The following is a 21,219-nucleotide window of genomic DNA, read 5'->3' as shown; positions in this document are numbered from 1 at the left end:
CCGATCAGAGTCTAGTCCAGCACCAAGCGACAACCTTCAAAGGTCCAGGGTCTCCCCTGACCCCCCCAGTCCCCACAGCACAGGATGCTCCTCAGTCGGGCCAGCCAGCAACATCTCGCCCACCCCAAGCCCCAGGAGAGCTCACTGCAGGGGACCCGCTCCACTGCCTTTTATTGTATCATCTACGCAGTGAAATCCATTTCGTTAAAATACACAAAACCCATTTGGAGCTCATCTCGTTTCCTGGCTCAGCAGAGCAGCCATCCCACACGCACGATCCTGGAGCTCAGCATGAAAGGAGAAAGACGCTTTCAAAGCGGGGAGCCTCCGCCCGGAGCTATCCCACCTGAAGGGAGAAGACAAGGCTATCCCACCTGAAGGGAGCCTTCAGACATCTCTGGAGAAGCGAGGCCTGTGGGGAAGGAGCTGGAAACCACGGCCAGCAAGGCTACGTGACTTCCAAAGATCAGAGGTGGTGGTTCGGGTTTAGGTCTTTGGTCCCCACCCCTCTGCTGAGGCGAGCGCAGCCACCCTGTCCGGCCGAGGAAAACCGCATGTGGAAGAAGTCCTGTCCTGCGCCCCTGCGGGGGAGGAGGGGGGGGGGGGGCGCCGTGCCTGGGGGTGATGGAAAGAGGTTTAGACCTCAGCTCTGGAACCGGAAGCCCGGGGTGCAGTCCCGGCTCTGCCACAAGGAGGCAGCCTGGCCCAGAGCCCGCGATCAACAGCACCACACGCTTCCACTCCAGCAACCTTCCTGAGCCCCGAACCCCTGACTGTGAAAGGTGGCTGGTGGCGCTCACTCTACAGGTCTGCTCACGGCAGGAGGACAACCGTGTGAACCGACAGCCAGGCACAGATCCGGAACTTGGCACATGCTCTTCTCTCCTTCCTTCCCTTTGGTGCACAAGGTCTTAAACATGTTTTTTTCAAAAATAGTTAAATTTTCCTTTCTAAAAATTTGGGTTTCTGGCTTCTTTTGAAAAAAGAAAAAAAAAGAAAGATCTAGCAGTGCTGGACCTGGACTCCCACCAGGCAGCAATTGGCTGCATCTATGTAGCAGCTGCCCCGTCTTTCTCCATCTCATATAAGTATGTGCGTGTACTCCACAGTCCCCACCACCCCTACTGCCCTCCCCTGGCCCACCTCACACATCCTCTACTTCTCCGCCCCAGAGGGCAGCTGACCCTGCACCTGATCACCTGAGTAGCAATTTCTTTGGCTTCTCATCTCTGCCTGGTGAAAACTTCTTCTGCCAAGACTTTATTCCCTCCCTAACAGAACAAACTTTTCTTTTTTCTTATTTAAAGGCAGAGAACATTTTCCCACTCACAAATTACCCTGCTATGTGCAAGTCCTTCAAACATTTACTGATCACCTACTATGTGCATCACACTGCTAGGAGCAGGGGCCACAAGGGTGTAGAAGGCTGGTCTCCGCCTCCCAGCTGAGGGGTGCTGGGACACCGGTGACTGCCTCAAGCTAGCCCAAGTCCCCGACAGGCAGGAGGCAGCAAACTTTTCTGTGAAGGACCGGGTAGGAAATATTTTCGCTCTGTAGGCCAAACGGTCTCTGTCACAGCTACTCAACGCTCCCTCATAGCAGGAAAGCGGCGAGGACAGTATGTAAACAAACAGTGTGGCCGAGTTCCAATATTTACAAAAACCCGCGTCGGCCAGTTTCGACCTCCTGGACTGTGCTTTGCAGACCCTTGTGCCAAAGGCTCTCAGTTTGATGTAGCAACAGAGAAATCCTTTGATTTCTAGAAAAAGGAGGAGGGGGACTTGAAGGTCATCGACCCGGGAAGAGACCTGCTCCTGTGGACTGACTGAAGCAAGGCCCCCCTCCTCAAGGAAAGGCCCCTCTCCGGGGTCCCGCAGACCCGGGTTTGAGTGCTGGCTTTGCCACTCACGATGGGACCTTGAGCAAGCTACTTAATCTATTGAGGCACCTGTTTTCTTTTCGTGAAATGGAAGCAGTAATTAGAGCCACCGCATGGGGCTGGTGTGAGGATTAAATGAGAGCACTGGTGCACAGTACCTGCCACAGGGGAAGTAGTCAGTAATCACAGCCATGGCCATACCGTGAGCGAACGAGTGAGTGAGTGAGTGAGTGAGTGAGTGAGTGAATGGCGGCTGCATCTTATTCATCTCTCGATCTCTGGCACACACAGCAGGTGCCCAATGCATACTTGCTGAATCCACCCGACAGTCCTGACGCGGCTTGGTTATTCTCATCTAATCGCCCGACCCTCCCCGAGTCCTTCAGAGCCACCACGCTGCACACAGAAGCAGTGCTACCTCCCTTTAACCATTAAGAAGGTGATAATCATGGTTTCAACTGAGCCTTAAAAATTCTTTTAAGTGAAGGAAAAAGAGCCAAGAAGCTACTCTGCGGGAAAATGCTATTAAGAATGTTCCTAAAGGCTTGTGGGCATCAGCCTTCCGGGCCGTGGAGCCTCAGGGCAGCCGCCACCCTCCACCCACCGGTATCTGCACCCTCTCCCCAGCCCACAGAATTCTCCACCTTGGGCAGCGAAGTGCAGCCAGGCCTGCAGACGAGGGAGGCGGCACTGCACACACAGGGTTCCCCAGCGCTGGGACTGGCTGAGGGGTGTCGAGGTGTGGACCAGGGAGTGGACTTTTGTTTGCCAGGAGTGGAGCGGATGGACAGGTGGAGGAGGCTAAGCTTAGATGGAAGGTACTGTTGTTACAGGAAGAATCCATGAGATCAACCAGATGGAGGCGTTGGGAGCCCCACTTCCAAATGCCCCCAGGATGTGTGGGCACAGGAGTCAGGGTGGGAAAGGCCCAGGGGAGCAGGAGAGCATAAGCTCAGGCTCTGAGGGGCAGCCCGAGGGCCGGCCGTACTCACCTTCCGCTCCAATGGACACCAGCTTGACCCCCTTGCTGGCTATGAAGTCCAGGGCCTTGTTGACGTTGGAGATCTTGTGCACCCGCATCTTGCCTCGCTCCGGCTTGGCCAGGCGCTCACCTGAATGCAGACCGAGAGGGGGAAAGGGAAGGTGAGATAATAATCCACCGCCGGGGCTGCGCTCTCACTCAGCACCCGCATGCTGGGCACATCCCCACCGGACACTCTCACCGCACATTCTCACCGGGCGGGGAATGAGAGGGCGCGCCCACCGCGGCTCTGCTTTCTCCCAAAAGGGCGCGCCCAGAGAGGCTCTGCTTTCTCCCACGTCTCGGACCTAACTGCTTGCGTCCACTCAACAATCCTGCATGAAGCCCCTAACGCAGCGGTTCTCAACCTGTGGGTCGAGACCCCTTTGGCGGTCGAACGACCCTTTCACGGGGGTCGCCTAAGACCATCCTGTATATCAGATATTTACATTACAATTCATAACAGTAGCAACATTACAGTTATGAAGTAGCAACGAAAATAATTTTATGGTTGGGTCACAACATGAGGAGCTGTATTTAAAGGGCCAGAAGGTTGAGAACCACTGCCCTAACGTGTGTCAGGGACCTGGCTGGGCACCAGGAATACGGGGGTGAACAAAACCATTTCCTGCCCTCATGCACTTATGGCCCAGGAAGAGAGACAGATGTTCAGTAGAGAAACACACAAATAAATACATACAAACACCCAAACACAGAAAAGCTTAAAATAACTGCCTGAAAAGAGGCTGCAGAAGAGGAGGGCGGGCAGGAGGAAGAGGAGTCTCGGAGTGCAGGAGAGGGCCTCTGAGAGGGAGGACAGCCAGGCCTAGACAGCAGGGAACGGTGATCAAGGCAGAAGGAACAGCACATGGGAAGGCCCTGAACTCCATGCAGTCTAGCCTGGGCCTGGGAGAGGGGTGCGGGTGACCCCAGAGTATTGTGAAAAGGTTCCCAGCGGGGTTCACGTGGAGCCGCCCACAGCACCCCGCTCTCATTGGACAAACAGGGCTCTTGTCCTGGTACTGCCTCTTGTGGGCGCCCTCGGCTCAGCTCCAGTTCAACCCCCACCCTCACTCAGCCACCACGCCCCACTCCCCCATCTCCACCTTCCACGTGGGAGCTTCTGCTGCTCAGGTTTCAGGGCCAGGAGCTGTGTGGACACAGGGGATGGGGGGGGGGGGGGGCAGGGGGGGGCTGGTTCTCCAAACACCCCATTCAGAGAGCATCATCCCAGAACCGTAGCCTCCAGAAACCCCCTGAAACTACTTGAAAAATGTTTATGTGCAACACATGTGCCCAAACCTGGAGGAGGGACACAGCTTTCAGTGTCTAAACGGTCACAACCCCCCAAAGGCTGAGAACAGCCACCTGAGAGCCTGAAACTCAGGGCCCTTGCACTTGTCATGGTCACCAGCCCGGCACCGCGCCCCAAGGCATGTCAGTAGCCTGGCTGAGCAGGCTCAGGGGCTGGGCAGCCGTCATGCTGGGCCAGGCCCACCCTGTCAGCATAGCACGTCTACAGGGGGCTCCCAGCTTTCCTGCCGCAGATGTCATTTGGCCTGGCAGCTCCCAGGGAGGCACAGCTGGATTATTATTAAGTCAAGACTTCCCACGTGTGGCCCTCCCAAGGCTGTGGCCGCTGCCCTGCCTCTCCAGCAGGGCACCCACCATCCTCCTGAGCAGATGAGAAACCACAGGGGCTCCCTCCCATGGGCTGGTTGGAGACAGTGCCACGTGCCACCGCTGCCACCACTGCCACTCACCCCATTCCCTCCCACCACCGCCAGCTGCTCCAGCCACACCCCAGCCCCAGCCCTCAGCCCTGCTGAGCCTGAGCAAGGCCAGCGGTTTTCGAACTTCAGTCAGCACAAAACCACCTGGAGCGCCAGCTAACCACAGATGTCCAGCCGCTCCCCCACCTCCTAGTTTCTGATTCAGGAGGTCTGGGTGGGGCCTCGGATCCTGGTGTGGGTGGTCCAGGGACCACACTTCGAGGACCTCTGCAGGCAGCACCTCCTTCCTTCTCTTGTCATCCCACCCATCTCCAGAGACGCTGGGTGACTCGGTCTCCCCGAGCCTCTGGAAAGAGACGAGCCTACTTGACAGCCATGTACAAGTCCTCCTTGGGCGCAGGCCGCCATTCAGCGGGGCGCCCTAATGGTTACACAGAAAAGCCCGCTGCGGGGCATCCGGTCACTCTGACGCCTGCCGAGTGTCACCTCCATGCCAAGCACCGTTCTAAGCACTTGGGACACAGGGATGAGGCCACAAGGAGCTCAGGGTGGAGTGGGGGGGAGAACAAGTGAGCCTCGATGACTAAACCACACGGCAAATGACACAATAGAGAAATTAATGGGGTGCTACTGGAGCCTGGAGGAGGGCAGCCACTCACATTGGGGGTGGGGGGTGGGCAGGGAAGAATTCCTGGAGAAAACTCTTGAGCTGAGTTTTAGAGAATAAAAAAAAAAAACAATGCTAGGTTGGTTGGTTTTTCTAAAACTAAGAAAATATTCAAACTAATAAATGTTGGGAGAGGAGGTCAGTAGAGAAGAATGCTCTAAAAGGTCATTGGAGAAAACAGTATGGCAGTTCCTAAAAACTTAAACACTGCCCCGGCCTGGTAGCTAAGTTGGCTGGAATGTCGTCCGCACACTAAAAGGCGGCATATACAGACGGTAACCCATCATGTTTCTCTCACATCAACGTCTTTCTCCCTTACTCTATAAAAAATTAAAATGAAATAAAAAATCCATTTAAAATTTTATTATTTTAATCTTCATCTTCAGGTAAGGATTAAAATAATAAATTTTTAAATAACCTAAGCATGGAATTACCATATTATCCAACAATTCCACTTCTGAGTAATGGAATATTACTCAGCCTAAAAAAAGGGGGAAGGAAATTCTGACCCATGCTATACCGTGGATAAACTGGAAGACATGATGCTAAAGGAAATAAGCCAGTCACAAAAGGACAAACACTGTATGATTCCACTAATGTGAGGCTCCCAGAGTAGTCACATCAGAGACAGAAAGTAGAATGGTGGCTGTGAGGGGCTCGGCGGGGGCGGGGGGGGGGGGGGGGGGGGGGGGGCGGAGGAACGGGGAGTTAGCATTTAAGGAATATGGACCTTCAGTTCTGGAGACGGATGGTGGTGATGGGTGCACAACAACGTGAATGTACTAAATGCCACTAAACTGTACCCTTAAAAATGGTCAGGCCCTGGCCAGGGCGTTCAGTTGGTTAGAGCATTGCCCTGATACACAAGGTTGAGGGTTCAATCCCTGTTCAGGGCACATATAAGAATCAACCAATGAATGCATGAATGAGTGGAACAATAAATCAATGTTTCTCTCCCCTACCCCCTCTAAAATCAATAAGATTTTTTTAATGGTCAAAATGGTAAATTTTATGTTATATATATATTTTACTACCTCCCCCCCACCCCCCGCCATGAATTTCATCTGCAAGGGAAATAGAAAAAAAGTATTGGGGTTAAAACAAAACCAAAAAAAAGGCAGTTAGCACGGAATGCGGGAGGACTGAATGTCTCGTGTGGCCAGGGGCCTGAGGACCGAGGCCTTTTTGGGAAAAGCTAGCTGGGACCAAAGCAGGTGCCAGCTCACGAAGGATCCTGCAAGCTGTGCTAAGGAATGTGGGCTGCAGGCGCAAAGCCCTGGGGAGGCGCCGAAGGGTTTCCAGCGGGGAACAGCCTGACCATATATGGCTGCTGCACGGACCCTCTGGCTGCCTGTGTGACGATGGGCTGCCTGGGTCGGGAGGAGCAGAGGAGGTTTCCGAGGGCCTCTGTGGCATCAACTAGGTGGGGACCACAATGACACCGCGGTGGCCGGTGGCCGACAACAGGAGGAGATAAAATGTATGGAGCGTGAATGCCGAGTTGGAAAGAAGAGCAGAGGCAGAGCTGTCTGATTCCTAGATCAGGTTTAAGGGAACGGGACAGAGACTGCAGGAGGAAAAAGGTCTGCTGGGCCAGGAGTGGTAAGCACAGTTTTGGACACACTGAGTGGACCCCGGGGGAATTCTGGGTGGAGATGCCCAGGGCAGTTCAGCATTTAAGAAGGGGCTGGAGGGAGGAGGCTAGACTGAGACTAGGTCTGGGACTCACTGGCACCACGTGGAAGGTCAAGTGAAGGGCGCAGCTGAGGTTGCCCAGGGTGAACACGGCTGGAATACTGAGGACCACCAACCTTAACAGGAGGGAGAGGGAGGTATTCACCAGAAAGCGGAGGAGTGCGTTCAAGGGAGCCGTCCCTCCAGACACCTGGACATCCACATTCCAAGCTGGGGTCCAGAGAGGGCCTGGGATTGTGTGGCTTTAGGCTGAGAGGTTGTAGTGGAGCCACGGTTTAGGTGTAGCCGTGGCTGCATTCTTGACCACAGAATCCTAGCATTTCGGAGAAGGGACCTCAGAGGCCATCTCTCAAACCCCCTCTTTTTGCAAATAAGGATGCTGAGGCAAAGAGGCAGTGACTTGTCCAAGGACACACAGATGATTGGCAGCAGTCTCCTGGTGTGACTCACATGTCGCCCCAACTTCTTTCAAAAGCCCCGAGCTAGCCATGACCAAGGCAGAGCAGCAGCAGGGTGCCAGGGAAGCATTCCCCCAGTGGCAGGCCCAGCGGGCAGCACCTGATCCTGGGCCAGGATGGCCCTGCCCAGCTGAAGCTCCCAAGGCCAGTGGCACACCTCACCTGAGATGACCTCCAGCAGCAGCATGAGCTTCAGGCCATCCCGGAAGTCCTCCTCTATGTTCTCGATCTGCGTCCCGGCCTTGCGGAGGTGGGAGTTGCACCATGCCGTGAATGTCTAGGCAAAGGAAAGAAGACGAGCATAAGTCACAGGGTCGCTGAGGCCCTCACAGGGGCCTCACGGGGTCCCAGGGCCCCCCTGCCTCACACCATCTCTTTGGTTGTTCTATGTAAGGCATGGGTGGGAACCAGTGGGATGGACGAAGCCACACCCTCCTTTAATGCCTCCCCTCTGGGCCTTCTTCCAAAACATCATCTCCCCCCACGTTTATTAGTACCACTAATTTACTTCTTAATTATAAGGCTTAGTTTCAATCTCCATAGTTTTTTATTGTTGTTTTAAATTTTTTCCTCCTCACCCGAGGATATTTTTTCCATTGATTTTCAGACAGAATGGAAGGGTGGGAGGAGGCGGGGGTGGGGAGAGAGAGAGAAACATCAGTGTGAGAGAGTCACATCAATTGGCTGCCTCCCGCATGCACCCCAAGCAGGGCCAGGGATCAAACCTGCAACCAAGGTACAGGCCCTTGACTGGGAATCAAACCTGTGACCCTTCAGTCTGTAGGCCAACACTCTACCCACTGAGCAAAACCAGTCAGTGCCATCTTCACAGTTTTAAGGCGAAGTACCCCAGAGGTAACATATAAAGCCTCATTAATACCATGGTGGGGGCGGGGGAAATGCCATAGGGTAAATTAGTTTACTAAATCCTTGTATACTCAGCAGCTACCCAAGTAAAAGGATTAATCAGTTTTGTTAGGCACCTGGTTCAGAATCACAGTGTCAGGACAAGGAGAGAGACAGGTAAATACCCCAATGTGTATGCCTATGTCTTTGGGATGGGGGATGGAAGCACCTTAAGCTTCAAAAATATGAAGAATTCCAGAAAGGGACTATAAGGAGCCTAAATGAAAGACCATCGGTGTTGAATGTTCTAGTCTGTGGGGAGAAAGCAGCAATATTGACGTTTCATATATATATAAAATCTTTACTGAAACTTTTTCTATATTTAAGCAGATGATCGGGCAGGCCACAACCAAGCTGTCCTGTGCCAACAGCACCCCCTGGTGACTCAAACAAGAAAAAAGATAACAAGAGAGAAAAGTATGCATTTTCATTCTGTAATGTCCCTTCCACAACTTGGGCACCTGTCTCTCCCCTGCTGTCACATTCCATGGGAGACAAGCACCTCCTGCTTCAGACCCAACCCATTCCTCGGCAGCTCCAGACTTCTTTGCACCAAATGGCACTCACAGCTACACGAGGCTCAAGGCCAATGTTCAGTCCCCACAGCACCCCAGGCAGCTCTCCTCCCACCTGTCCTCAAAGTCTCAAGGGTGAGCAGTGCATTATTCTTTTCACAGCAGCAGCCACACTAGAAATACCCTTCCCTCCTAGGAAAGGTCACCAGACCCATGACCCCCACCACCACTTCCTCTTGTCCCAGGGGAACTCCAAAGTGAAGTGGCAATGAATGGGCAGGAGCAGGGAGGAATGCCACGCCAGTGGTTACTGGGGAAAAAGAAATGGCTGCTAGCTTTATAAGCAAGAGCTGAAGAGTCTGTGAGCAAGGAGGAGAGATGTCAGGCCACACAGGTAGGGAGGAGGGGGCAGTCTTTGGAAAGACTGGCACACAGACTGGAGGTGGACAGGGGACATATACCGATTCCTCGGCCTGGAATATCCTCTATGTCATGTCTGGCTAACTCATCTTTCAAGATCAGGCTAAGATACCACCTCCTCCAGGAAGCCTTCTTGACAGCCACCCACCATGTCTGGGTTGGGGGCACAGAGCCCAGAGCATCCCGCACCCACTCCATCACTGCCCATGTCCTGCTGCACGGTCCTTGCCTGGCCACTTCTCAGTTCCATACCTCCGGGCTGGCATGGACTCAGTGCTCTCCCTAGAGTCCCGCGGCACAAAGTCAGGGACACAGCAGTGAAGAAACAGCAAAAAACCCTGCCTTGTGCAGCGAACATTCTAGTGGATGTAAAACTCAAGCATCTGAACGAAGGAGCAAGTAGGGAACCCCTGCAAAAAGGAAGGTCCTGGAAGATCCAAGCGCACCTGTGAGTGATGCTGAATGGTATCAGCAGGGGGTGATGGGCCAGACAGGCTCTCAGGGACCCTGAGAACACAGCTCAGAGGAAAGGGGATGCGGCAAGACAAGGAAGAGTATCCACTGGGTGCCCTTCCTCTGGCGCTGGCCTCACAAAACTGGCAGAGAAGGCAGGGTACAGTGGCTTTTATTTTCATTTTGTTGTAAAAAATATGAGTTTTTAAATCTTTAAAATAATTTATTTTGTAGTTCTATATTCCCCCCTGCTTGCCATCTCTCCGTATATGCACTTCTGCCAGGTGTCATCACACTGTCCATTCACGGGGTGGGGCGCCTTTATTTACCACCACCATCCGTATCGCCAGAGCACCTTGCTCTCACCTCCCTTCCAGGCCTCGCCTCTGCCTGGCAACTCAAAGGGCTGGTCTCAGGCCGCGGTCCTGCTGGGAATCGCCTGCATCCCCACAGCTGGGGGCTGGGGGACCTCACTGATCATCACTCAGTCATGCAGCGGGGGCTGGGATGTGAGGAAAGGGGAAGAGGCCGCTTTTGTAAGAAGACACTGCTTTGCAAGAGGAAAAGTACTGTGTTGAAAGCAGCCTGCCTCATTTCCTGGAGAAGCCGGACTCTGCGCCTGGAGACAGACCGCACCTGTGTTTGCTCAGGTCTCCCATGCAAAGCCTGGTTCTGAGGACTGCTCTCGGCTAAAACCTCCAAGGCCCCGCCCCTGGCTCCCTCAGGGGTCAGCAATGATGGGGCCGCTGAGCACCATCCAAGTAAGAAAGTTCCCCTAGGAAGCAGCTCCTATGTGGAAGCGCAGGCCTAAGGAGAAGATGGTGGGGGCAATTCAGTGACGAAGAACAGGCATTTCCCAGCCCCGGCTGGGTAGTCAGGTGGTGAGAGCATCGTGCTGAGGCACCAAGGTTACGAGTTTAATCACAGGTCAGGGCACACACAGGAATCAATCGATGAATGCATAATAAACGGAACAACAAATCAATGTTTCTCTCTCAAATCAATAAATAAAAATTAATTTAAAAAGGAACATGCTCTTGTGGGTGCACCAGATCTGGGTTCAATGCCCAGACCCACTATTTACCAGCTGCGTAACCTTCAGAGGAACCTCCCTAAGCCTCAGTTCCCTACAGTAAATGGGGGGTAGTAACTGCACTTTGTAGAAGCAGGAGGATTAACTAGAAACATGTACGAAGTGCCTGACACCTAGAAACTGCTCAGTAAATGGTGAGAAGGACAAGCCTTTCTGTGGATGCGTCTCGGAGGACTTGCCCTGTCCTCCCAGCCACACCTCCTCCCAGCCTCCAGCCACCACACTCTGCCTGGGTTCCATCCCTGCAATCACTGCACAGTGTTTTCAAGGTGATGCCTGGTGTGTCTGAGAAAAGTCTTATTTTCGAACTGATGCTGATGTATCATGGGAGAGGGCTAAAACCGTGGTGGGGGTGCAGGAAGCCGAGGATTTTGACAGTGGTCTTGTGGGGCACAAGCGGAGGCTGATGGGGCACCAGAGGGGAGAGGGCAGTGCCCGCAACACAGACTTCCATGCGCAGTGCACAGCTTCTCCTCGGGGGCAGGGCAGGCCTTGTTCTTAAAACGGGAGCTCCCACCTTAGGACAGGGAAGGGCACCTGCCCCTTAGTGCTGCCCCAGGGGTCCAGCCAGGAGGAAAAGCCAACAGTCACCAGTGATGCCTGTGGCTCGAGCTGGAGACAGAGGGTCCCATGGCCTCTAGTCCAGACACCCCAACGTGGAGGGCAACACTACCGCAGAGGCTATGGTGCAGCCTCATTCAAACCAAGGGCCGGGGGACATTTTATGCCTCAGTCCCAACCAGGACCTGTCCGATCTGACCTTCCCTTTGCTCTAAGAGCCCCACTGCTGGGCCCCTGGCTCGCAGCCTGACTAAGGACATGGGGCCTGCAGTGGACTCACTATTGTAGAAGTGGGCTCCGGGATGCTGAGGGCTCTCAGGAAAGGGGCCCAGGCACCGCTGGGAGTGCTCACAGGGCTGCAGCGAGGGCTAGTTCCCTCCTCACTTCACCAGCCCCCAGCCCCACTGCACAGCCTCTGCGGGACCTGGGTGGGGGGCGGGGAGCGGGGGGTCGGGGGTGGGGAGAGAGAACACAGACCTCTGCTCATCTTGCAACATCTACCCATCTCTAATCTGGCATCAAGGAGATTTTAGTGGACAGAGTATAACCGTCCAGCACTGTAGTTCACAGGACTTCCTCAGGATCACTCCACAGAGCAAGAATCCAAGTGATCACTCTAAAGATGACAATGCAAATCCCGCCTCCTCCTACCTCCAGCCAGATGGTAACCTCGTAAGTGACTCAACATGGCTCTGCCTCAAAGGACTCATTTGTGGAATGGGGGTGATACTATCACAAGGTTGGGTAGAGGATTTAATGAGCCAATCCACTGAAAAGAGGGCCTGGAACAGAGTCCCAGCTCAATAGTAATTACCTAATATTAGTGTTACCACAGGAATAAATTCTAATTATGACAAGGTCATGCTGTTCAACACGTGGCATCAAAGAATGTTAGTGCAGGAAGAGATGTTAGACATCACCCAGGTCAAACTCTCATGTTACAACGGGGGACACATGGACCAGAGAGGGTGAGTGGCTTTCCCCAGGCCACATAGTGCGTGTGTTCACAACTCGGCCTCCTGACTCCCAGTCTCAGACGCTTTCTATTCCGCCAGGAGGACGTGGATTTCAGGTGCAGGTTCGGGTGGGGTGCCGGAAGGGAACAGCAGAACCAAGACCGAGATTGCAGATGGCCAGAGGGGTGGGCTGCATCTTGTGGAGTGCCACTGAACACAGGTCCCTAAGGCGAGAACACGAACCAGATGGAATCCGGGCGACCCTGGCCAGCACTGGCCCAGAGAGTTTGAGTTGATGGAATATCAGTAGAGTTGGCGTGGGATGGGCAGCCTCTCTGGCAGAGAGCGGCCAGGGGAGCAGCACCCAGAGGCAGGCAAGTGGGTGTGCAGAGGTGGAAGACCATTCTGTTTGGTGAGCCGATCAGAAGCATGTCTGGGGGAACCCTGGGAACTGGGCTCGTTCACCAGAAAGAGAAAAAGAAGGACTCAGGGGCTGAAAGACCCTCCCATGGACAGCAAATAAATGTGTTGGGCACATACCCAGGCAGAACAAGGCAGGCAACTCACACCAATGCTGAGGAATGTCGATTCTAGAACAAAGCTGACTTAGAGCCAGGCCCAGCTCTGCCCCTGAGTGACCTTGGGCAAGTGACTTCACTTCTCCAACCCTCAACCTCCACATCTGTAAAATGGGTATAGTACTAGACCCTCCCTCAGAGAGCGGTGAAGATCAATGCAACAAGACATGGTAAGTGCTATGCACAATCGCCCACACAGAAGGCTCAATAAATGATAGCTACACTTACTAGGATGAAGGACAGGAAGGCACAAGGAAGTCTAGAGTTTAAAATAATAAAGAACAGAACAAAACTAGATGTACAGTGTGTTACCGGCCAAAGGCATGTACTTGGTGAGGGTGCTGGGGAAGGATTCAAGCCCCTGGGGCTGAGCTAATAAGTAAAGTCCCGTATAATTCTGATAATTCAAGAGCCCGAGGCAGCCCTTGAAAAGTTGGTTTTGAGATTTGTTTGAAAAGTTCATTCAGACCAAGAACACACAATTAAACACATGAACAGTACTATTAATATTTTGGGTTGGCTACTTGTTGCGGGGGGGTGGGGGGGGTGGGGAGGGTTCTATGCATCATAGATGTTTAGTAGAATCCCTGGGCCCTACTCACTAGATGCTGTAACATCCCCGCCATCTCAAGTTGCGCCAATCAAAAATCACCCCCCATTGAGAACCTAGACCAGTGATGGTGAACCTATGACACGCGTGTCAGAGGTGACACGCGAACTCATGTTTTTAGTTGATTTTTCTTTGTCAAATGGCATTTAAATATATAAAATAAATATCAAAAATGTAAGTCTTTGGTTTACTATGGCTGCAAATATCAAAAAGTTTCTATATGTGACACTGCACCAGAGTTAAGTTAGGGTTTTTCAAAATGCTGACACGCCGAGTTCAAAAGGTTCGCCATCACTGACCTAGACTCTAGGAGACAAACACATATGCCATATATAAGAGTAATAATGGAACAATAGCGGCTAACATCTATTGAGCACTTACTATGTGTTAGTTAGACCCTCTTCTGAGGGCCCTACCCCCTTTGACTCACTTAATCTTCACACTATGGGGCAGGTGCTATTATTCTCCCCCCTGTATAAATGAGGAAACTAAGGCACAAAGAGGCTTAATAAATGAGCAAAGGAGGCAAATGTAAGACAGAAAGTAGGACTGGTCAGTCCTCACCTCCACGTATGCTCATGCATGGCTGTGGAAACAGTGGCCCTCTCGGACTATCCTTTGTTTTCCCCTCAGGATACAATGCTGCTAAGTGTGCAAGCTGATCAACAGCAACGAGAGCGCAGCCTCGGTTCCAGGGCAGGGTGGTGAGGGGACGGGGCAGCCTCTCCTTGACTCCACGTGGGAACACGGGCCCTCGGCTGCCAGATGCCAATGAAGGGGAGCCAGGATTCTGGACTTCCCTGTGAATCCCCAGTTTCCAAATGCTGGCACCATTTAAAAGTAAGACCCCTCGACCTGGCGGGCGTGGCTCAGCTGGGCGTCATGCCGCGCACCAAAAGGCTGCTGGTTCCATTCCCAGTCAGGGCACATGCCTGGGTGGTGGGCTCGATCCCTGGTAGGGGGTGTGCAGGAGGCAGCCGATCGATGGTCTATTCTTGATGTCTCTCTCTCTTTCTCTTTCTCTTCCTCTCTCTCTCTCTCTCTCTCTCTCTCTCTCTCTCTCTCCCCCCCTTCCTCTCCTTCTAAAAATCAACTTAAAATTATAAACAAATAAATAAAATAAAAAACAGGACATCTCACAAGCCTCCAAACAGATGTCAGCAGCAGGCTAAGTCTGAATTAAGACTCACAGGGTCTCTGGTTCTACAGCTGGAAACGTGAAATCTTTCTAAGTTTCCTAACAAAATACGTTACGCACACGGGAACGTATGGTGTGTGAAAACAAGCACTGGCAGGCAGCTGTGCCCGGCACGGTTACCACTCCTAACAGACCACGGCTGACATCAGCCATCTGGGAACGTGGTGGCAAGGCTGCGGGACTTCCTGGGAGGGGTGGCGGGCTCCCCTCATTGGGGCTTGATCAAGGACCGCTGCACACACTAGTGCATGTGCAATGCCGTGCTTCGTGAAATAAAACAAAGGCACCAATTTCCCCTTATTGCATTTGCAGCAATGAGTTCCTAATTCCCGTTGTGGGGTGGGAACCATGACAAAGCCCGCAACACCTCACAGCGGACAGGCTGATGAGGTACAAACTCCTGTGGAAAGCAACGCCTCCAGGGAACTGAAATGGGCACAAACCCTCAGCCAAAAGCTGGGACACCATCCTGGGTAAATACACGAACTACAGAAAAGGCCATGAGCATGAAAGCGTTCTTGCCAGCATTGCTTGAGAAGCAAAAATCAGAAATAGCCCCATATTATATTAATAAAGTATTAGTTAAGTAAATACAGCTCATCCACCTAATGGAACATTTACATGGCCAAAATGATAGCTTCTGAAACTATATATTATTAGGGAAAGAGGCGTATATGTAATTAACAAAAAAGCAGGACACAAAATTATGTGCACTGCGGGTTTCAAACTATGTGAGCGAGCCCATAAACATGAGACTATGACTAAGCAAAGCGCATCCAGATGCAAACAGTGCCTGTGCCCCCGCCATGCAATCAGATGGCTTTTGCTGCCTCCCCAGCCCAGGCGTCTGCGAATGGGGTGAGTTAGGACTCCTCCCAACCCTTGTCCCCAGCGAGCGCTCTCCTATTGGTGTTGCCTCACCTCCTTGCACAACCCCGGCTGTGCGCTTGCTTGGGGCTGACCTTGCCAGAGAAGCCTCCACGGACAAAGGTGCTTTCTCTATTGTATTGAATTTACAGCAGAGTAAACAAGATAACCCACCTGCAGCCAAATGAGACTGGGGTGGTGGTGGGCCACCAGGCCCCAGGCTCACGTGCTGACCACACCCCTCCTGGCACATCCTCCTGCTCCCCAGGGACCTCACACTGGACACCAGCCATGGCTCGCTCCAGGGGAGTTATTGTGCAGAGGACAGGGGTCAGGAAATCTGGGCCCTGCCCTGGCTCGGCCAGGCATGCGTGTGACCTCCGCCCCTTCCAGCTATGTAACCCCAAACGAGCCCCTTGCAGGCTGGAATCCAGCAACTTCCCCAGTTGGTGGGATCGTCTCCTGGTCAAAAGAGGCCAATAAACTCCACAGGGACAGTCTCATCTCCATGAACTCAAAGCAGGATCGGTGTTTCAGCCCCAGGGCTGCCAGCTCCTACCCGTCACAACCAGTCACCTGTTATTAGTTTACTGGATGGTCCCTAAAAGCTTTATGCCACAGTAACCCTGGAAGGACACACGAGGACCTGGGACCGTGGCTGCCTCCAGGGAGGGGAGCTCAGAGGCAGGGAGGGACTGGCTTTTCACAGAACACCCTTTTGTTTCTTTTGAATTTTATGGCATGTGCAGTCATTACTTATTTAAAAAAACAGAAATGCTATGCAAATGTACAAAAAGTCTGTCCGGAAATGTGCACATTTTTCTGTTAAGTCAGACTAGTCAGACTCTGCGATGGGATACAGGGGACTTCCCATTTCTCTGAGAACTTATTTTGGGGGCAAGAGGTCAATGCTCAAGGGGGGAAAAGTATGTTAAGAATAAGAGAAAGATAAAAAGGGAAAAATTATCCCATCTATTTAAAAGAATTAGGAAGAGAATCAGGTAAGGTATTACGTAGAGAAAGGTTCTGAAAAACTTTCAAGTGCCTTATCAGAGTAAAATACTAGAAAGTCAGAATGAGGGACCGGGACAAGGGGATAAGCCAGCAATTGTGCACACACACACACCCCCCCCCCCCCAATAGTTAGCCAGCAAGCTATGAACTGTGGGAGAAGAGGACGGGCAGCACCCCCTGGCCAAGTGGCCCCAGAAAAAAACAAAAACAAGCTTCTAAGCCTCTTGAAGGTGGTACAAGGCTTCCCATAAAGATGGCTTCTCATAGCATGGCCTTCCTTTCCCTGGAGAAAAGCATCAGGACCCTGGTCTAGGCTCATCAAGTCAAAACTCAGCTCCCACCAGACCCCTGGGGCAGGGGGGGGCCCACCTGGCTGCCATCAGAGCCTGCCCCTCCTCTGCCGCTGCTGGCCCGGACTGCGAGCACCAGGCCAAGGGCCCTTGAGAGGGCAGGGCCAGCACGTGTGCAAAGGGCTGAGCTCCCTGAAGCATCTGCTGGCAGGGGGGCGGGGGGTGTTCCTGAGGAGCAGACATGGAGGGAGCGCTCTTCTCCCTTGGGCCACCCTGCAGCCCCTGTGACCCCCACCGAGTGGCCAGGGTGTGGGACTGGGTGGTGTGTCTGAGCGAAGACCTGCCAGCAGTGATCTCAGATGCCCGGTGTTCTGGTAACGTAAACAGGAGTATCTGGTTAACTTATCGAGGGCTGGCTGCCAGCCTTTCAAAGCGAGCTGTCAGCTGGTTCACTCACAGATGAAAAGCAGAGTCCTCAAGACATCTCCACCCAGATCTATTTACTTTCCACCCACCTGGGAGTGGTTGCTGAAGAAGCAGAGAACCGCCAGGCAGTTTCCTCTGCTCAAAAAAAGCATCTCACAGCTTGGCCCCTTCCCCCAAGTCATGTGAAGGCTGGGGTCCCAGAGACTCAGAATGCAGGTGGCCAGGCGCGCCCCAAGGAGCTGGACCATGGAACCAGACACTCGAGCTAGAGTTTCAGTCCCAGCCTCCACCTCTCATTAGCTGTCTCTTTGACAGAATTCTTAATCTCAGCCTCAGGATGCCCATCTGTGAAATGGGGATAACACCACCTACAAAGGCACAGCATGAAAAGGGACCAAATTAGATCTTACGCAGGTAGACAGTCTGGTGCTATGTCCACAGCAGACGCTTAAAAAACATTAATCCAGCCCTGGCAGGTGGCTCCGTTGGTGGGAGCATCATCCCCTGCACCAAAAGGTTGCAGGTTCGATTCCCAGTCAGGGCACATACAGGAGGCAATCAAATGATGTTTCTATCTCTCTCTGAAAATCAATTTTCAAAAACCAAACATCCTCAGGTGAGAACTGAAAAAACAAAACTTTAATCCGGTCAGCCTCTGTCACTCGCTAGCTGAGTGGCCTTAATTAACCTGTCTAGGCCTCAGTTGCTTTACCTGACAAGTTGGGGTACCCAACACCGCTACTCTGCAGGGTGGTTAACACGATGAGGGTGTCATGGATGCAGACCAGGCAGCACGATGCCCACGAGATACCCAGGACAGAGCGGGAGCCCAGTACATGCCCGACATCCTGACTTCACTTCCCATTCCCTCTCTATTGAATCAAAGTTAATCATTTACAGAGCTCTACAGGTTGCAAAGAAAGAAGTCATTATTTTTTTCCCTACGTACATAAGATGAGAAAACCCTGAGACCCGCCTCCCAGCCAGGGTGCTGGAGGCAAGCAGGGGCCTGTGCATTTCCTGGTTTCAGTCCACCTGCCGCCCATTTCAGGAGACACAGCACCGAACACCTGGAGGGTGGCCAAGGCCAAGGAGCAGGGGCCCCTGGCTCAGCCTGGGAGGGGATTTGACCTAACGAACAAACCCAGTTGAAGAGGGCTCCCCGCCATGAGGCCCAGGCATCCCTTTCCCACCAAGGCCCTCAGACGGCAGGCTGCTGCCTGGACAGCTCAGCGTCTTCCTGCCAATGCAGGCAAAACTGGCGGGTTCCTGACAGAACTCAGAGCTGTTTTTAAACGCTAAGGGGCCTGTGAGCCAGTGAAGAAATGAGGGCTGTCCACTTAGCTCCTGGCCAGTGAGAGTCAGCTGCCCCCACCGTCTGCCACATCCACAGCCTGGCCTCTCCCAGGGACCAGAGAGCCTCCAGCCATGGTCCAGCCATCACAGACTCACTGAGCCTCGGTTTCCACATCAGTAAGGCTAAGACCAAAACGAGCATCTAATGTATTCCGTGCAGCTGCTGTGAGGAGGCCTGTGTGAGCTAGCTCAAAGGGCTCAGGCCAGCGCCAGACAGATTCAGTGTTCACTCGATGTTAAACAAATCAAGTGTATCTACAAAAACAGAAAGCCGAGTAGTGGTAGCTTAGGGCTGGGCTAATTAAGGGGGTGACAGCTAAGGGGTAGAGGGCTCTGTTCGAGGTGATGAAAACGATAAAAAACCGACGGCAGTGACAGGTGCACACAGCTGTGAATATGCTGAAAACCATTCGCTTGTATACTCCACGTGGGCGAATTGTGTGCTATGTGAATTATATCTCGATCGTTATTTTTTAAAACTGAAATGTTCCAGGTCCCCACTAGGCTTGTGATCCAGGGTTGTTTTTCCCCCACTGGCAAGAAATCAGTCTCAAAGGCAGGCCCCGGAGCCTGGCCCGCCCCAGGTACTGAGGTAACTGAGCCACTCAGTCACTGGCCAGTGGGCCGAAAGCAAGCGGAGATGGACTCCCGGGGGGACGAGCCTGGTCTCGTCTTTGGCCACATGCAGCCCTTGAACCAGGCCCAAACCTGAGCGTTAGGTGCTCCCAGCCTGATGCTGGCTCCCCAACAAGTGGTTACGCTGAATAGCAGGTCAAGCCCCAAGGCATCTGTTTAACCCTCGGAGTCCAGTTGGCTCCCCCCTGGCACACTTCACACCACCCTGCAGTAGGGGGGCACCCTGCTCTGAAGGCCAGATGAGGACAGCCTGCTCCCTCCCTGCCGCTGTCCCCAAGTCCGGTCCTGCCTATGACACCTCCCCCACGTCTGGAGTCTGACTCCAACCTCTGCAGGTCTTGAGGGCTGCAGCTCACAGGAATGGCCCACACATTCCTTCCCCGAAGAAGCAAAAGCCACCCAAATGTGAGGTCATTTGGTTTTTCTGGCACAGATGCTGAGAGCTAAGGGCTACTAAATTCTACAGAGAACTCCCCCGGGTGACAAAGATTTGACCCAGCTGGCATTCATAAACATAGGGATCTGTGGTCTGGCTTGAGCACTAACTGGACTCCTAAGTGTAGTTGAGGTATATGGCCCTCAACTTCACAGCCTGAAGCCTCAATGGTCTCATCTGTAAAATGGGAATCATATGCTCCCCTCCTGGGGTTGGGGTAAGAATTAAATAGCACACTACTTGACTTATGGCAGGGGTCGGGGGGTAGGGTGAGGAAATAAAATACCTGTGGAGACAGAGAGCCATGAACTAAGGGGCCTAATTAAGTCAATTTTTTTCACCTAAGGTCCAGGAAAATAAAGCGTCTTTGCCCAAAACACAAGCATAGATCAGCACATTATGGAGCAGCACAGAAAACCCCAAACACCTTTATTAAGGAGCCACAGAGAACCTGCGGGCCATGGAAAACCCCACACAGGGCAAGCCGACTGCCACTACTGCCACCCCTACCCTCCCAGACTGTCCACTAGACCCGTTAGCAGTCTGGGCGCCAGCAGCCCAGCACAGAGGCCTGCTGGCCAGGCAGCCGGCCAACACCTCAGCATGGCCAGCCAGCTCGAGGGACAAGGTGGCAGGGGGATCCGCCGCAGGGAGCAGGAGACTGAGGAACAGTGTCTAGAAACGTCTACATTTCTGAAATGGTGGGAAGAAATGCATTACAGGCAGATGTGGCCAGGACCCTCCGACTCTGCATGGACAGGGCAGGACACAGCTCCTGTCTGGGGGTGAGTGTGCTCTCGCCCTCCTGGAAGCTCAGAGATCTACTCCAGTCTGCCCCCCCGCACTGTGCTTAACCTCAGAAACTGTGCTGTCGGGGAGGGCACCTCAGCCTCCCCCAAACCTTGTTCCAGAGCAAAGTACAGCAGATGCAGGCAAAGTGGACCTCTGGGAGCCTGAGGGGAGGGAAGGAGAGTGAGAATAAGGCACTGGAGCCCTCCATGGTGTGGCTCAGTTGGTTGGGCATCGTCCAGTGCACCAAAAGGTTGCCTGTTTGATTCCCAGTCAAGGCGCACGCCCAGGTTGTGGGCTTGATCCGCGTAAGAGAGGTGCAGGGAGCAGCCAATCGATGTTTCTCTCTCTCCCTCCCTCTCTCTCTAAAAAAAAAAGTTTCAATTTTTAAAAATCTTTAAAAAAAAAAAAAAATATATATATATATATATATATATATATATACTGGAATTGCTCAAGGGTGTTGGCTATTACACTCCATGAGGCATGGGCCATCTCAGCAAATCCACTCAACAATCTATGTCAGAGGAAGAAACGGAAGGTCAGTGGCGTTAAGCAACCTTCCAGTCACACAGTTCTAAGAGGCAAAACTGAGAATTGAACTCAGGTCCATACAACACCAGAGCCTGAAACCTTCCCACTATCCTGGGAGCTGAGGTTCT

The 21,219-nt window shown here is 52.8% G+C and overlaps 1 protein-coding gene across 4 annotated transcripts in view; it reads right to left on the bottom strand.

Annotated features, from left to right (window-relative positions):
• The window catches only part of ACTN1 (actinin alpha 1), a 114,722-nt gene that overhangs the window by 34,792 nt on the left and 58,711 nt on the right, over positions 1 to 21,219 (bottom strand). For all 4 annotated transcript variants that reach the window (XM_070417750.1, XM_070417724.1, XM_070417731.1 and 1 more), the window contains 2 exons: positions 7,616 to 7,730; positions 2,872 to 2,991 (listed from right to left, as the gene is read on the bottom strand). In XM_070417750.1, the coding sequence (XP_070273851.1) occupies positions 2,872 to 2,991; positions 7,616 to 7,640 (145 nt within the window). In that variant the 5' untranslated portion in view covers positions 7,641 to 7,730. The remainder of the gene's footprint in view (positions 1 to 2,871; positions 2,992 to 7,615; positions 7,731 to 21,219) is intronic.

This window comes from Myotis yumanensis, unplaced genomic scaffold (assembly GCF_028538775.1).
Source record: "Myotis yumanensis isolate MYYU_CA2020_CCGP unplaced genomic scaffold, mMyoYum1.0.hap1 SCAF_1, whole genome shotgun sequence".
Lineage (NCBI taxonomy): Eukaryota > Metazoa > Chordata > Mammalia > Chiroptera > Vespertilionidae > Myotis > Myotis yumanensis.
This window is presented reverse-complemented; position numbering and strand designations above follow the sequence as displayed.